This window comes from Lytechinus variegatus, chromosome 19 (genome assembly GCF_018143015.1).
Source record: "Lytechinus variegatus isolate NC3 chromosome 19, Lvar_3.0, whole genome shotgun sequence".
Taxonomy (NCBI): Eukaryota; Metazoa; Echinodermata; class Echinoidea; order Temnopleuroida; family Toxopneustidae; genus Lytechinus; species Lytechinus variegatus.
In genome coordinates, this window is record NC_054758.1 from 13,745,311 (window position 1) to 13,763,653 (window position 18,343).

At 35.5% G+C, this 18,343-nt stretch overlaps 1 protein-coding gene across 4 annotated transcripts in view; it reads right to left on the reverse strand.

Annotated features, from left to right (window-relative positions):
* Positions 1–264: 264 nt before the first annotated feature.
* LOC121406025 (mitochondrial uncoupling protein 2-like) overlaps positions 265–18,343 on the reverse strand; it is a 33,494-nt gene continuing 15,415 nt past the window's right edge. For 3 of the 4 annotated variants that reach the window (XM_041597028.1, XM_041597029.1, XM_041597027.1), the window contains exons 2-7: positions 12,454–12,749; positions 11,140–11,566; positions 10,398–10,638; positions 3,573–3,785; positions 2,716–2,998; positions 265–460 (exon numbers count right to left, since the gene is read on the reverse strand). In XM_041597028.1, coding sequence (XP_041452962.1) covers positions 358–460; positions 2,716–2,998; positions 3,573–3,785; positions 10,398–10,638; positions 11,140–11,265 — 966 coding nt within the window. In that variant the 5' untranslated portion in view covers positions 11,266–11,566; positions 12,454–12,749 and the 3' untranslated portion in view covers positions 265–357. Of the gene's footprint in view, positions 461–2,711; positions 2,999–3,572; positions 3,786–10,397; positions 10,639–11,139; positions 11,567–12,453; positions 12,750–18,343 lie in introns of those variants that run through there. The other variant, XM_041597030.1, reaches the window with a different exon arrangement.

Consider the following 18,343-nt stretch of genomic DNA (forward strand, 5'->3'; position numbering starts at 1 on the left):
TCTCCTGTTGACGACTAAATTTCTTTCTTTCGTCATTTCAATTAAATAGAGAATGACCCCCAGTCAGAGCGTCTATCATACATTGGTTGGACTGCATTCGGTACTCAATTCAGAGCAATCATACACAATCAAATTTTTTTGGTACAAGCAAAGGCTATGAAAGGCTAGAACCTTCCTCCAGTTGACACCTCTACATGTAATTCTTTTACGAACAAAGAACTTTGCAATCGGTCCAATTGGAGAGAGATCACCGGTTAATAGCAGTTAATAGCATCTTTTATACACAGCGCAATGTTCCATGGAAGGATTACAGTCAAATCAAAGCAGCAGCGGCATCAATGAAGCAATGGGATGGTATTAGCTATGTTGCGTGGACATGATGATGGCACGTTTAAGCTGCTCGTAGCATACAAACATCACAATATTCCAGGAGCCCAGTCGCAGAAACTGTGGCGTGAATCTGAAAAGACAAAAAAAGAGGAAAATTTGTTGATTAAGATAGGACACTTTGTTTTCACAGAATGATTAATGATTACAACTACAGTGTATAATAAATAGAGATGCTCGGCGGGTCGCGCGGCTGAGCACATGTATCCCCAAAACCAACCATGTCATCCGTCATTGCGATATACCGGTATAGAGCTCACAAGCACAGAATAATAAATGATTACAACTACATGTACTAGTTCCAGTGCTCACAGCTCTTTATAGCTTATAACTTCCTGTCGGTTCCCATTTACTTTACTTCGGTTCACTCACTGGAGAATGAGTACACATGTGTGGGCTTGAGTGTATACTGAACAAAATAATAAAGTGATAGGCCAAGTGGAAACTGGAAATCGGCCAAGTAGAAAGACTTATTGGCAATGACACCAAATGGTTAATATTAAACCAAAGTGGTTGCAGACGATTAGGGATGACAGTAAATGGAAAGTAGACCAAGTGGGTGTAGCCATGGGCAGAAATCCAAGGGGGGACGTGTCCCCCTACTAACAATAGTAGGGGGGACACAATATCAAATGTCCCCCCTACTATTTTGGGCCTTTGGTGATGCTAAGAAATATGTCACTAAAAATTGGAATAGAACGTGCATTTTGGGACAAGATTTTTTGCTTGTCAAATATATTTTTGTCGAAATGACCGTAAGTTTTAGGTAATAGCCTTTTTTTTTTGGGGGGGGCTAGTCAAATTTTCCAGACCTTTGTCCCCCTACCTTTTGGGAGAGATTTCCGCCCCTGGGTGTAGCCAAAGTGGCAATTAATTCAATTGAATTTACCAAATGGCTAGTAGACAAACTAGGATTAGACAATGTGGGATGAGACCAAATGGAAAGTAGGCAAAGTGGGTGTTGACCAAGTGGCTATTCATTCAATTAAATTTACCAAATGGCTAGTAGACGAACCAGGATTAGTCCATGTGGGATGAGACCAAATGGAAAGTAGACAATGTGGGTGTAGACCAAGTGGCCTGTATTCTGACATCCAGTTTAACTTAGACTGTGGTCTAACTCTGTACCAAACGTATGGGAAGCCAAACATGCCAAAATTTTGGTTGGATTGTATGCTTCTTGTGTTTTCTGTGCTCATTCATAATCCGTAACTGGTGAAGTCAACTGTCTTATCTATCCTTCCAAGACAGTTACATGTAAGAATGATTTTAGAGTCAGATTAGCTGATGCATTCAACCTACATGTATGTTACAAATTTATGTCACAAAAAATGCTATCCATACTTAAGGTCAAGTCCATCCCAGAAAAATGTTGATTTGAATCACTAGAGAAAAATCAGACAAGCACAATGCTGAAAATTTCATCAAAATCGGATGTAAAATAAGAAAGTCATGACATTTCAAAGTTTCGCTTATTTTCAACAAAATTATTATATGAACGAGCCAGTTACATCCAAATGAGAGAGTCGATGATGTCACTCACTCACTATTTCTTTTGTTTTTTATCGTTTGAATTATACAATATTTCAATTTTTACGAATTTGACGACTAGGACCTCCTTGCGTAAAGCACAAAATGTTAAAATAATGGAATTCCATGTGTTCAGGGAGGAATAAAACTTCATTCCACATGACAATGACGAAAAAATAAAAATATTTTATATTTCATATGATAAATTACAAAAGAAATAGTGAGTGAGTGATGTCATCAACTCTCTCATTTGGATGTAACTGGCTCGTTCATATAAGTATTTTGTTGAAAATAAGCGAAACTTAAAAATGCCATAACTTTCTTATTTTACATCCGATTTTGATGAAATTTTCAGTGTTATGCTTGTTTAATTTTTCTCTTTTCATTCAAATCAAGTTTTTGTTGGGGTGGACTTGTCCTTTAAATAACTTTAGACCACCAGGCCGTATTTGGTAGTCAGGTTTAACTTAGACCATGATCTAACTCTGAGCCCAAAATTCTAGAATTTTGTTTATATTATATATTTCTTATGTTTACTATTTTGTTCCCTTTTGCTTTCATAACGAAGAAAAATACTTTAAAATACTTCAGTTATCATTCCCAGGGAGTTTTGGTGTCATATGAGTTAATACACTGGATGTGTAATGTTATGGATTTGTGCCCCAATCGGCTTTCCATAGTTAAACCACAACTTTAAACCAGGGTGTAATTTAAACCTGAGTTTAGAATACAAGCCCATGAGTTTAAACTAAACCAGTCTTCAGAATACGGGCCGGTACATTTTTTTTATATTCTCACCCTTTGTAAAAAGCAGTAAGACCTTCTTTCCTGAACATCTGCGCGGCACAGTCCATAGCTCCGCGGTAATGGCCAGGGCTGGAGTTCATGAATCTCGTTTTCACTACATCCACCGGGGTGGCGACGCACGTGGTGACGAACCCCGCGCCAAAAGCCGCGACAAAATGACAGGGGAACTCGTCTTTGAGTAGCCTGCGTTTCAGGATGGCCTCCTTGATGAGGTCGTAGGCCACGACTTCGCTGGCGTTGACGACGGAGTTTCGCACAATGTTGGGCATCGTTCCTAAAATGCAGACACACAAAATTATTCAAATTTAATGTAAATATATGTTACTGAGAAACTTTTTTGGAAAAAGAATATTTTGAGCACACAATCAAAAGATAGCTCGCATACATGTACATGTATGTATATCTACATATCCTTATTTTTGTCAAAAGCTGATTAATATGTCACTTTCACAATCTACATGTATATACAAAACTTATATTCCAAAATTTAAGCCAATTTTAAGAATTAACAGGCAGAATTTTTTTTCTGTTTGATTGGGCACCATCCCAAAAAAAATGTCACTGTAAAATGGTGAATATGTACATATTCACCATACTCCATACATTCATACCTCAACAAAATAATTTGTTATCACCAAGGTAGTAAAATCAGCATTTTTCTGCTGAAAACTTAGTTTTAATACCTAAATATATGATAGGGTACTTGTAATATACACAATCACAAAAGATTTATGACTAGCTTTTTAACAAACAGTCAACGAGAGACCACAGTACTATGGGCTAGCTTTGTGTAGAAAATTGTTTTTACCCATTATTAAGGGGTCATTTTTCTGAATGATACAACTAACCTTTCCACAGGCCTCTGACACCCTCCTCCTTGGCGATGGTCTGATAGGCGTTGATAGCACCGGTATACCTCTTGGGGGCGCCATTCAGGACCGCATTGCCCTGGGCTTGTAGGCGAATCTTGACAACGTCCGTAGGTTGGGCGCTGAGTACGGCACATGCTCCCGTTGTGATACCTGCGCTGATTCTTGTGATGATGTTGACACCACCATAATCTACATAAAAAAGAATAAAAAAGAAATGGATAAATGATAAAATGTTTTTGAGGATCTTCTTTCTGAAATAAGACTTTTAGTGACAGAACACCAAAATTGTGGAACAATCTGCCTCATAATATAAGATCAATAACAGATTTCAACAGATTCAAAATGTATCTCTATAAGAAACATGTATTACCATTAGCCCTATTATAACAGAAAACAACATTTCTTGTACACACATAGAGACTATTTATATGGTATTACGCGTCTCTAAGAACTGCTTATTATCATTATTATTATTAATGTGACATGTATACTAGCAAGTATACACTCAATGTAGAGAGAACATGAAATGCATATTTCTGGCACAAACATGAAAAGACCTTTTGATATGAGAGTTGTTGAATTCTGTTAAAGGAAAAATTAAGATTTAGTTTAAATCTTCTTGTAACTTTACATTAGTATACATTGCTTGGCATCAACACGGTAAACACTGTATTAAAATATGAACAGGGTGAACTTGTTCCACACTGTATATGATATAGTGGCATAGATACTGTACATTGGCTGGTACATGTATACTGTCAAGTTATACAATTTTTAATGATTTTTTTTCTTTGAGAACATGTATCTTTCACTATTTTACAGCTGTGCACGATTCCTTTGAGAAACAGATTAAAACCACAAAATCGAATTCTTAATCTCCGAATTTTTATCACACTCGTCCCACTGGCATGCATGACAGATATAAAGGAAGTGGAAGTCAATATTGCCTTATAAATGCAAATTCAGTATTACATTTCCCCTATGAGTAACCGATAAGCTATAAGTAAACATATTCAGTATGTAATTTCAAACTGCACTGGGTAGGGAAGTGTTAAATAAACCAATAGAAACACAACCAGCACAGGCCTCTATCAAATATTTCAAATCAATTACGAAAACATCAAAGCTCTGTGCTCTTCCGCAAGCTGTTGTTTTGAACAATAAAATCAATGGACGGTACAAGAGCGAGCCAGATGTCGTAGCCATGGTAACTGTGAAGTCATAAAGTGTAAATTAAATCAATTATTCATTAGATACAAGACGGATGGAAAGAAAGAGGTTGAGGGGAAGAAAAGAGAGGAACTTCATGTGCCATTCTAATAATTTTGTTATGCACATGAACCTGCATGATATACACACAACGAACACATCTATTTTCTTTAGTCTCCAGGGGATCGAGCACTTCATAAAAGGACTTATCGGACGTTTTATCTGACAAGTTTTGTTTTATCCGTCAGTTACCAAGGAAAGTTGTCCGATTCGACTAATTGTCGGATGAAAATATTGATTCCTTTGCAATCTCCAGAACAGAGGAAGGATCAGCTAAAGAGAGAGAAAGAGAGAGAGAGAGTAGTTGAAAACGATAACAGATAGAATGATAGATGGATGGACGACGGACGGACAAACAGACAGATAGATAGTAAATAGATAGATAGATAGACAGATAGATAGATAGATAGGTAGGTAGGTAGACAGGTAGATAGATAGATAGATAGATAGATAGATAGATAACCACTTGGTCCAATGGCCATTTACATGTAGTCCATATACCATTTGGTCTCAGTAAACGTGTTAATTGTGCAAAATGAACGAGAAGAAAATGGGCATTAGACCTACTGGTTATAACATGAAATGGTAATCAACAAACTGGTGATTAGACAAAGTGATGATTGGACCAAATGATTATTGGATCGAATGATTGTAAGATGAAATGTTGATGGACGGAATGGCATGTAGGTAGACCATGTGGTGAGTGGACGAGTTGGTAGTGGACGAATTGGCAATTTACCAAAAAGACACATGTAAGAAGATGATAAATACATGTACATGTATATTGGAAATAAAGAAATAAAGACAGTGAGGAGCAAGACAAAAGAGCAAGACCAAGATATACAAAGAAACATTCAAAAGTAGATGAGAAAGAAACAAGATAGACAGTGAAAAGCAATAAAACGGAGTGAAATCACGAGACAGAGAAGAGGTCAATGATTCAGCGAAGTGACATGGTAGGTTCTACATATGCTAGGGCTGCCAGTATACGCAAAACTACTCACAGGAAATCAACTGCCAGCAAATATTATATCACCCTACCACTATAAAGGTCACCTCAAAACATTTAAAAAAAACGCATGTGTACATCTACTTGAATACCTGCATAGCTTCAATATGACACTATATACATGTACATGTTTTAATAGATAAAGGCACATGTAGTCCAACAAATAAGGAAATTGCATGTGCTTGAGAAATCTGCAGGTACTGCTATTTCATACTTGAGGTACATGTACTTAAGCAATTCTAGACAATCTAGGGTATTGACAATTTATAGGAGTCTGCTTTCTAATATGTGCCTATCTATCTTGTATTTTTCTCTTTTCCCCAATCTCTTTCCAAGCAGTCACTTGTAAAATAATCGGCATTACACTGCGGGTAATCGTTGATAGTATTTCCTTGATGACCTCCATAAAAAAATTAAGTTTTGAGCAACTAAATATAACTTAAAGTAAGCATGATAATATCAAAATATTAAATAATTATTCATACAGTATGTACAGGTATATATCTTCACCCGGAAACCATAAAAGGGATGATAAAAAAGCAAGGGTGATTTTCCACATGAAGTATCTTTCCTCATAATAAAACATTCACATGTACATGTATGTGCATATCTAACATCACAGATATTCATGCAATACATTTACATGTACATGTAGGTCGTTTCTTATGACAGCCTCACAACTATGGAATAATGTCCCCTTGATGTTTGGAATTCAAGACCTTTCAAACTACTAAAATCCTAGAATAAAGCATCTAGGTAGGAGATCTTTCAACACAATAGAATATATCGTCGGCCTTATGCCAAAAGGGCCTTAACCCGATTTTAGGGGTTCTGAATATTTTATAATAAATTTAACACATTTCATGTAAAACTTAATAACTTAACACGTTTATCGAAATTGGCTTCAAAAGCAAAAAAACGACCACAAACTTTTGATTATTAGAGAGGCCAAAACCTTTATAAACGCCATTATCTCGGAATGGCCAAAAGCAGTTAAGGCCCTTTTGGCATAAGGCCGACGATATAAAGTACAATACAAATAGTTATAGTACTAACGATAAATCATATGGAAATAAAAATATTATAAAAATTTCTACCGCTTGCAAAAGAATATTTTAAATCTGAAAGAAAACAATTCTGGTGTTAAAAGCAGGCGAGATAATCGTAACCATACACTTTAATCCCATGCATGTTTATTTCTAAAATCCATACATGCACCGTTAATTTACATGATCATACCACCTATAGACCTGTGCAGATCTACTAGTGCTGGGCAATATAAATATTTCTTCATTATCAAAATTATATATTAATAATATATTGAATTTTAATAATGGTTTGATGATTATGATGGTATATATCGCATTGACACGATATGACCAAAATACCGTCGATTATGAAAAGTTCATCACGATTTGTCGACCACAAAATGTTGTTCTGTATCGGTTTAAACCAATGGAGAACTTTGTATTGAAGTTGGTACCTGAATAGCTGTTATTCAAAAACACTGATGATAGCGATTCTTTCATTCCACCTTTCCCTGTTCTCTAGGAATAGCAGCTCGCAATGAATGTGTACAGTATAATATATGTGTATATGTATAATGAACTTTTAGACTCGGTGATATCATGTTATCAACGATATTTTGCTGGTGATTATCAACTAACATTGAAATAAAATATCGACCAGCACTTAATATGTACTCTCAAAGAACATCTGACACCAGTGAATGTAGATAGCGTGTTAGCATGCAATGCAAATTCTGAACATTAGATGACCTAAGCCCATCTCTGTTTGTTAAAGGACCATTTGCAGTACCACTTCACCTGCAGGTGCGGTCGTGGAGCGGAAAGAAAAAAATCATCACTGCTCACTCCCGTTCACCATTTTTTATTAGGTGATCTGTCAATCGACAGATCAACTATTAATTTCGTACGAATTTTCTTTTTTCTTTATTTATTTATTTTTATTTTTCCGCCCTTTTCTTGTTAGCACAAAATCTCCAAATCTACATCATCAATTATCTTCAAAATATCATCAGATATGGGGACTTATCATGTGATGTGTATAAAGCAAGTTCAAGGTCAAAAGGTCATCATGACGTCATCTAGACGCCATTTTGTAAAATCACATTATCAATCATATCTTCATTATCAATGATCAAAAATTAACAATATTTACATCACATTAACTTCAGGTTAAGGGTCAACCGCCCATGTCATCAAAGGTCATGTAAAGGTCACGACGTGCGCGTATGCGCGCGTCAAAATTTTAAAATGCTCAAAATCACTTTTTGACCAAAACAGAGTACGAATCAGGTCATTTTAAGCATTTCAAAAATTTGCGCGCGCGCACAGTTACGCGCGCGTTCTCGCGCGTAACGGCACTATACAACATAGGATCGCCATGTTTTTCATATCAATGCACCGATAATAAAATTCTGAACAATTTGATACCTTGATCAACCTTCTACGACAAGTAATAAAGGAATTAGCCTCCATCAAAGTTTACAGCACGCGCGCGCGCGCGCACTAACCATAGACAATATATGTGCAAAAACATGCCTATACAAAATTCATTATAGCTCTTAAAGTAGTCCGTTGACCCCATTTTTTTTTTCATATTCGAATAGAGTATGGATGGGAGATGTGATTTCATGTCACATTTGACCCGAAATTTTATCATGACGTCATCAAAATGGCGTCGGAACTAAAAATTCCCATTTGCTACGTATGGCGTCATCATAATTATGCAAATTTGACTCTAACTCTGTTAATATTGGTCAATTTTTGCTCAGTTTTTTTTACGTTGTAGCTGAGGACATACTCTTTCTATTGTGATGAGTATATTTACATTTTAAGGATCAGATCATCCTGAAAAGTGGCAAGTTATAGAGGCATGTCATTTTCGCTCATTTTGTGTGCAATCTCTATGGGAAATGACTTTTTCTCAAAACTGGATGTTACATTCCTCAATTTCGCGAGCCATATCTCCATTTCTATTGGTTGGTTTTCTCTGAGCTTGGAGTATGTTGTAGCTGAGATTGTAAGCTATCGTAAGTGTGGTATTCGTTTTTCGATCAGATGCCGGGATCATGCCCGTATTTCACTTTCAAAATTGGATTTTAGATCCTCTTGTTTTGCTTATGTGTAAAGTCGATGGGAAGTGTGTAGCTCAATGGGTAAGGCATCAGACTTGCGTCCTTAGGGTACACGGTTCGAACCCAAAAGTGGACATAAATTTTTTTACCTTTTTTTTCTTTTCAACTTTTCGCAAATGTTCCTTTATCACCATTACAATGTATATTAGTTCAAATATCGCACAATAAAGTAGGCCTATAACATAAACAATGTGTATCGCCTACACCTACATGTATTTCACATATTCTCATTTCCCTCTTTTCAAGAGTATTCAACATGTTCTTTTCGTAATAAAAGTTTAGTTTTCACTATGAGCATCGTATTGATCTCAATAAACATGGTGATTGTATTCATGATCATGAAAATCAGAGACAGATCACCTAATTCGTCCTCATGACGAATTAAAATTCTACTTTCAATTGTTTTTATTTTGTTTTCGAGTTTTGTTTTTTATTTTTTCCCCAATTTTGTGAGCGAAATTTGACCCCCTCTCCCTAACGCTCCACGACTGCTCCAACAATGCTCGGGCGGTGTGACCAGGCCTTTACATTGGCAAATCATGGGGAAATCATGGCTACATGTAATCTCACAAATTGACAGAGAAGGGATTCAAGTCTTTCACTCGGCTTGCCTGGGGATGTTATGTAATACACGTCAGCATGTCTGGGAGGTCTAATATAGGAGATCAATAGTTAGTAGACTAACCAACCAGACGTAAACTGCATGTTTTCACTTTGAAACATGCAAATTTCACAGAGGTTATTTATTTTGGTTTAGCAATCAAAACACCTGCTAAGAGTCTAGGAATTGGGATTGTTGGAAACTAGAACTGCCATGACCCGTAGTAAATAACCATCACGAGTTTGGTCAAATTCTTGCTATCCAAACTTTTATCGCATTAGTCCGACGGGAGCTCATGACGGACGGATTATATTATGCAAGTCATTTGGCCTTTTGCAAATTTCGTATTAATTAAATTTCTCCATGCTTTGTCAATTGCAGGGCACTTTGATGTCAATCAGGACTGATGACCAACAATGCAGGAGAACATTTGTCTAATGTCGCGGGCTGATAAAATCTTGTATCTCAAAATGTACAAATTTTATAAATTTTTCATATTATTTTTTACCCCAAAACCATAGAGACGAGTTGCCAATTTGCAGACCTGACAAAATTACAACCACATCTGCTGTCAAGGTAAATAAATATGAAAGAAAGCAAGACAGTTTGTTAGAACGCAAGGCGAAATCAATGAAATTATATTTCGCAAGGCCATATGAATGAGTTGCCAATTTGCAAACCTGACAAGCTGTAAATGTGAATAAATAAATGAAATAAAGCGAAACAGTGTGTTAGAAGGCAAGACAAAACTATCCCACGCACCAACTTTTTGAGCACCTGCATAGAAAGCCTTGACGGAATCGTAGAGGCCGATGCGGACCGAGGCGAAACACATCTGGCGCTGGAGTCCCGGGATGAGCCCGTTGTAGAGTCCACGGGGTCCCTCTTGGCGGATGATGGTCCATATGGTTCCGAAAACGCCGCGGTACCTGAAGTTGGCACGTGCTTCCTTGCCGACGGTGCCTTTTGATGATTTCTTGTCGGTTCCGCTCTCGCCTTGAATCTGAATGAGAATGAGAATGAAGGGGAATATATTTTGTTTAATTTTAGAAGCAAACAATATCAGTACAACATGATTTGGTGGCAGATACTTAAAAGTTACTATCATGGTAATCAGAAACTTTGCTACCATATGAAACACTGATCAACAGCCAATCAAAATCAAGGATTCCATGCAAGTTATGAAAATAGTAACTTTTATTTAACAGGGCCCTGGTTTTCAAAATAGAGGGAGCACAACGCAGGACACCTTTACCTAACTGATGACCTCTATTTTTATTCTTTTTAATTCTATAGCTATTTCATATTCTTTTTTATTTCGTTTAATTCATTTATTAAAATATTTTCTTATTCATTATCTTTTATCTTTTAAGACAGGGGGTGACTAGGAGGCGAGAAGCAAGAAAAATTGTCCTGAAACTATTGATGATACATGTATATCAGCCTGATCATTTTGAAAGGGGTTGGGCATAGTAAATGGAAAAGCCTAAAATGCACATCTTACCTGAAGGCGCACTTTAGCTGTGTCCAGTGGGAAGGTTATTACATCAGCTATGCACCCTCCCAGTCCGGCACTGGCCAGCTTCACAGCCACAGATGGTACAATATCAGTCGGTGGTAGGCCAACCATGATTGGTTGATTGGCTCAGGTATTGGGGAAATTGACCAATCAGGAGCCTTGTTGGATGAATCTCAAGATGAGCTTGGCTTAGGGTGTGTTGATATTGAGCAAATTTGATTGGATGAGTGGATGGGGTTGCATGCAAGATGAAATGTATTGACCAATCAGGAAATCGGTAGCATGGTAGGTGGCCAATTAATGGCAGAATTATGAAGGGATTTGATTGGTTGATCAATTGAGGGCTGAATTTCCAGACTAAAGCATTCTCTTCCAGAGAGAGTAATTATTTGTGCATAGGCAAGACAGCACTCTGAAAAATAAAAACAGAAAATTAGAAAGTTAGCCTACTTTCATAGACATCAACTTTCACTCTCTCCCAAAACAAAGTCGACAAGATATGCCCAAAAAAGTTATTGGATTGCTGACTAAAAACATGAAATAATCATTAGCAAATGAATATAATTATACATTATTACACTATGTTACACAGAATAGGTCTTATAGGAAAGATATTTTGCATGTTTACATTTTTATAGGGCAATATCAAAGATTTCAGAACATCACCCTTTTGGCATCTGGACCTTCAAAAACAAGTCTTTAAAACCTGAAAGTTTAATTTTAGCAAACCAGCGCCCTTAAAAATATATATCATCCATGGTAAATCTCAAAATAAGAAGCTTGTTTGTTTAAGTTTGCATTTATTTCTGCGTTCAAAAACACAATACAAAATTATTTATAATTACAAAATACAAAATAATTCATAATATAAACAATGTGGTCATATTACATAATAAATACAAATAAGGATGTGAGTATAAATTAATCTTTTATAAATGTAAACATATAATGTAATAAATGAACGCAGGAGACCGCCATCGTGAGCGGTTAGGCTTGAATTGATGGCGGCCTCATAAAAGATTCGTGACTAAGATTGATATTTACTGACCAAGTGGGTGCATTGAAAGTGCAGGTGCTGGTGCTGTGTATAGCAGTCGAGTAAAATCAGAATATTAAATAGCGAATGTGAATATTTGAGCAAATGTAATACAAACCCTACTTTTATTATGATAGGCCTATTGGGCAATCTGACTAGCTAATAGTCAATTTGCCATAAAATAATTTATATTTCACTATTTTCAAAAACAAAACCACAATCAAATTCAGTCCCAAATAATAAACTTCATTTATAATACTTACATATAAAAACATCTAAAGGTCGATCACACACGAACGTACAAGATACAAATAAATAGACCCTTCTTCTGAGGTAAAGAATTAATTTCACCAAATCTCCGCCAGCTCTCTCCTGGTTATTGCTGATTATCAAAATTACTACTGTCACAGTTATTATTAGACTGTTCTTCTTGTTGCTGCGACTGCCTGTGGGCGTCACGCATATCAAAGTCTGTGATTGGTTGCCGGGTGTAGGGGCGTGGCTCGGAAAATCTCGGGGCCATTGGAGGCCAGACGTCGTCCTTATTTAGAAAGAGAATCTGCGAATAAATGGGAGAACGTAGACCGATGCGATTTTAAAGTAAGTAAAGGCGAAATTTGTTGTTTACAATATAAATCATGGAGGGGGGGGGACAAATTAAACATGTAGTTATATATACATGTATCTATAGTTTACCTCTTTAGAAGCACTTTCCCCTTCCCAGTTGGGCAAGTAAATTTCTTAATAGGATATATACCAGTACTCTATTTCACTTGCCCGAAAAAATCCTTGGAAAAAAAGTTTCACCTAGATTGAACTTCTTTTCTCTCTTTTGACATGAACTGATGTACCTTGTTACTGCATGTCTTTTCCCAAAGTGATTTTCTCTTGCCCGCTATGACCAAAATTAGTGTCGATATCATATCAAAATATCGACCCTAATTTTGGTCATTCCACTGTGAGAATTTAGCTTTCCCAATTCGGGCAAGTAGTTTTGGTCTTTACTTCAAAACACTTGCCCGAACCTAACTTTTACTTGCCCTGGGCAATCGGGCAAGTGCTTATGTACATGTAGCACCCTGACCTGGGTCTTCTCACAAGCAGAATGTCATAATGGAAATTTTGGGTGACGACATGCAAATTGTTCATAATTCATGACCACAAATAACACAAATACATGTACATGTAGTGCAGACCATGCCGGAGGGGGGGGCAGGGCTGGGCTGGATTCAAGTATCTGTTTTACTCATTGTATTCCAAAGAACAAGGGCAAGTTTAGGTCTCCCTTTTCGGGATGACAATGATGTTTCTTCAATAGAAACAACAGCGGAAACAAGAAATTTGAAAGGTCAATTTATTCACCTCAACAAAAGTACAAGTATAGGCCTAGAGGTGAAATGGTATCGTAGATTTGTGAGACGGGTTCAGTGACGCATATACAGCTAATAATATGTTAGTCTACATCTGCAGACTTTCATTAGTAAGTACATGTACACATACATGTAGATGATTTTACATTTCCTATTTAAAGGGAAGGTCTGCTTTCCCAATCAAAAGAAAATCTCTCAAATGTAATGAACTACATGTATTGTTGAAAAAAATACTACATGAGGTACATGTAGTAGACCTTGTAAATCATATGAGAATGAATTATTGATTTCAGTACTGTCTTTATTTAGGATCCACAAAAGTGTAGTGATTGCTCTATTTTTTCCACCTCCTATTCCTTGTGAAAATCAAAAATTCACATTGAAGGATATCCCATGTCTTGCTTTACCCTTTAGTAGTTCCCAAATCTTTTTGACATAAAAAGCGACAAAAATATAAATATAATCTGAAATTTACAGCTCATTCCTTGCTTGAGGAAGTAGGAAAAAATATTCATAAACTTTTTTTTTTTTTTTTTTTTTTTTTTGCAGGAGTTTCTGCATTTATTGTAAAGTCAAAATAAATTTTACAATACATAAAACATAATCGTAATATGACATGAAAGTACATTGTAATGTGACAGATTTATAATAGTATAAACAAAATTTTAGACATGAATACAATAAGGATAAGACAAAGTAATGAAAAAAAAAGCAAATGCAGTGGCACACTATATAAGCAAAAAAAATGCTTGAGCAATAGCAGCCAAAGGGGGAAGAGCGCTACATGGAAACCTAATATTTTATACTGGTCCGGGTCTGGAAGAAAATGTTACGTCACAAATCATTAGAAAAGGAGAAAGAAGAAAAAGAAGAAATGAAGAGTGCGTGTGTGTGCAAGTGGGTGAACGTGCAGGTGTGATACTAAGAATACTTCGATAAAAGATATTTTTTCAATGAAGCTTTAAAAGAAAAGATAGATGCAGTGAGTTTTATATCATTGGGCAAATCATTCCAGATGTCTGGGCCGTGATGTCTGATCGTTTTATGTGCGAATATTGTTATCGGGTTTGTGAGGTGGATGTTGGATGAGTGGCGTGTAGGATATGAATAAATGTTGCTGTTGTAAACAAAAATATCTTGAAAGGGTGTAGGTATAGATTTAGTTGAAAACTTGTACATAAAAATGGCAGTTTGGAAAGTATGAATGTCATGAATTTTTAATGTTTTCAGGTTCCGAAAAATTGGATCAGTATGTGCTAAAAATTGCGAGTGAGAGCAAATGCGGAGTGCTTTCTTTTGGAGGCGTAGAATTGAGTCTATTTTGGTTTTGTTGCAATTGCCCCACAATATGTTGCAATATGATATATGTGACAAAATAAAAGAATTGTAAAGCATAAATAGCGATCTTTGGGAAAGACAATATTTCAGTTTGAATAGTATGCCAATACCTCTGGCAACAAGTGTGCTAATATAACGAATGTGGCTATTCCAAGTTAAATTAGAGTCAATGAATACACCTAAGAATTTCGTTTCTTGTTTTTCAGCAAGATGGATGTTATCAATGTTAATGGAGCCACGAAATATATGCTTAGAATTGATGTGTTTAAAGTACATGAAATTTGTTTTGTTAATGTTTAAGGAGAGTTTATTTGATTTAAACCACATGGACAATTTATTCAATTCATTATTGAGTACTGTTACAAGCGTTTCTAAGTTACTGTGTGAAAAAAATACATTGGTATCATCTGCGAAAAGAACATAAGTAAGTAGGGGTGAAGCATTGATTATATCATTCATATAAATTAAAAATAACAAAGGGCCTAAGATAGAACCCTGTGGTACTCCACACTTAACATTGCAAACTTCAGAAGATTTTGAGTTAAAATAAACATATTGATATCGATTGTACAGATAATCTTGAAACCATGATAAAACAATCCCTCTGATTCCATATTTTTGTAATTTATTCAACAGTATATGATGATCGATAGTATCGAATGCTTTCGATAGATCCATGAAAACTCCGACAGTATGCTCTTTTTTTGAAATGGAATCTGTTATTTTGTCGTATAATTGTAAAATTGCATAGTCAGTTGAATGTTTTGACCTGAATCCGTATTGATTAGGAATTAATAAGTTATTTGTGTCCAAAAAAGAATATAGTCGTTTGTAAATTATTTTTTCAAGTATTTTGGAAATGCTTGGTAATAATGAAATAGGGCGGTAGTTGGCGATTTGGCAAGGGTCTTCTTTTTTGTATATGGGAATTATTTTTGCAATTTTAAGTTGATCGGGGAAAATTCCATTTGTGAGAGATAAATTGAATATATGTGATAGTGGAGAAGCCACAAAATGAATTATTTGTTTAAGTAAATGTACACTGATACCGTCATGACCACTAGATTTAGTAAGTTTAAATGATCGAACTATTTCTAAAATTTCATAAATGTTAGTGGGATTGAAAAATAAGGAATTTTCAGTATGGTTGTCTAAATATTTTGTAAAGTCGTTTGCATTAGTTACTATTTTAGATGAAAGGTTAGGGCCAACATTGGTGAAAAAAGAATTGAATGCATTAGCAATTTCGGAAGGATCTTGCGTTTTATGCCCGTTTAGAAGGAAATCAACATTATTAAGATCATGCGTTTTTTTACCTAACATTTCATTTACTGTGTTCCACAATGTTTTGTTATTATCTTTGTTGTTTTCTATTTTGTTAGAAAAATACGATTTACGAGCTAGACGGATTATTGATGTTAATCTATTTCGATATTTTTTGTATTTGTGTATATGTTCTAGAGTGGGAGATTTAAGCGATATCTTATATAATCGATTACGAGTGAATATTGATTAAATTATACCTTGGGTGATCCATGGTTGTTTATTCTTCTTTTTACTTGGGTTGATTCTCGTCAGAGGTATATTTTTGTCATAGTATTGAAGAAGTTTATTTAGAAATATATCGTATGATCTGTTAACATTATCTTCTCCAAAAACATCTTCCCATCCCTCTGCACTCAAATAAGTTTTAAGAGCATCTATGTTATGTCTAGTTTCTTTTCGCCGGGTGACTTTTCCTTTAATGTGTGGCTTATGTAAATGTTTATACCGGTAATCTCGGCATATCGTAAAGATTGGTAGATGGTCAGAAATGTCGTAGTAAATTATTCCGTTGTTGTTATTATTATTATCTAATAAATTTGCATTGCAAAATATATTATCTATTATTGTGTGTGATGTACTTGTTATCCGCGTTGATTTATTTATCAGAGGTTTAAAAGAAAATGATGAAAACAAATTAATTAACTGTTGGCCAAGAGGAGAGCAAGGCATTGATATGTCTATGTTGAAATCTCCCATGAGATAAATATCCTTGTTTTCGTGTGATATTGTTTCAAGACAGGATTCCAATTTATCGAAAAAAATGTTAGCGATGTTATTTGGTGGTCTATAGACTACACCGACTAATTTGTTTTTATTGTTATCATCAATAATTTCAATGAATAAAGATTCTATACCTTCAAGTTGAATGTCATGTCTTATCTTGAAATGTAAATCATTATGAATGTAAAAAGCGACACCCCCTCCCATTCCACGTTTACGATCACTATGTTTAAATGTATAATTGTCAATATTAAAAATGTTTGGTGAAGTTGAGTGTAACCAGGTTTCTGATATGGCGATTAAGGAAAAGGGAAATGTATTCAATATGGATAAAAACTCACTGAAAGTATCAAAATTTTTTTGCAAGCTTCTAATATTTATGTGCATAAGGCTAAAGTCGGTTGGTTTGTCGATTTTGGCTGTGTTGAAAGCTGAATTAAATTCGTTTGCAGTGTAGTATTTACACTGGGGTGTAAAGACTTCATTATTCATGAATACGTCGTTTATGTTCATAAAAGGTTGAATAAACTTCGGTTTGAAATAAGGAGTAGTGAATTTGAGGTGAAAGGTGCGTGCAGGTGAGAGTGAAAGTGAAGTATGTACATAATAATAATAAGGGTGTGTCGGATGTTTTGAGCGTACATGATTGTGTGACGAACAGACGAGAGATGAGAAATAATTCAACTTGGCGAGAGATGAGAAATAATTCAATAATTTTATTACCTTGTCTTTGTAAAGAAACAGGTTTGCCAGTCTGGACAAGTAAAATATGATTGATAAAACATGGTGTCCTGATAATCATGATCCAAGCTGTACAAATTAAGTGAATACATCCTATTGTAAATAATGACTAATCAAATTGATAAGATATTCAAGTGCATGTACATATCATAAAGTAATGTAATATTCTTGTTGACAATCATGGTAGATAGGAAAAGTTGAAGTCGTCAAAATTGTGGGAATCTGCCAAGTGTTGTCAGAGAAGGTTAAGTGGGAGCAAAGGTTAAAATGATATGAAAATTAATGGCTTTTTGTTTCACGCTATCCCTGCATGAAGAGTCATTCTTGATGCAATACTTTCGAAATATCATTATTGGGGTCATTCACACTGCAAATAAAGGGTAAAGTAGCGTACAAAATGTTGCCACAGGAATTGACTGACCCCAACCAGGAAAAGGGTATGAGAACACAGACTACTAGTCACAAACCAGTTCAGACTGGATCCAATTTCGCACACGCATTTGCCTTAACTTCGAATTGACTGAGCTGAGGAAAAAAACTTTTTTTAAGTAAATATACATGTACAGGTATGCCCCCATATTGAACAACTGAGATCTTTATAGGGCTTGGTTTCAATTAAAAATAACACCGACATGATAAATTTTGTATGATTGAGTGA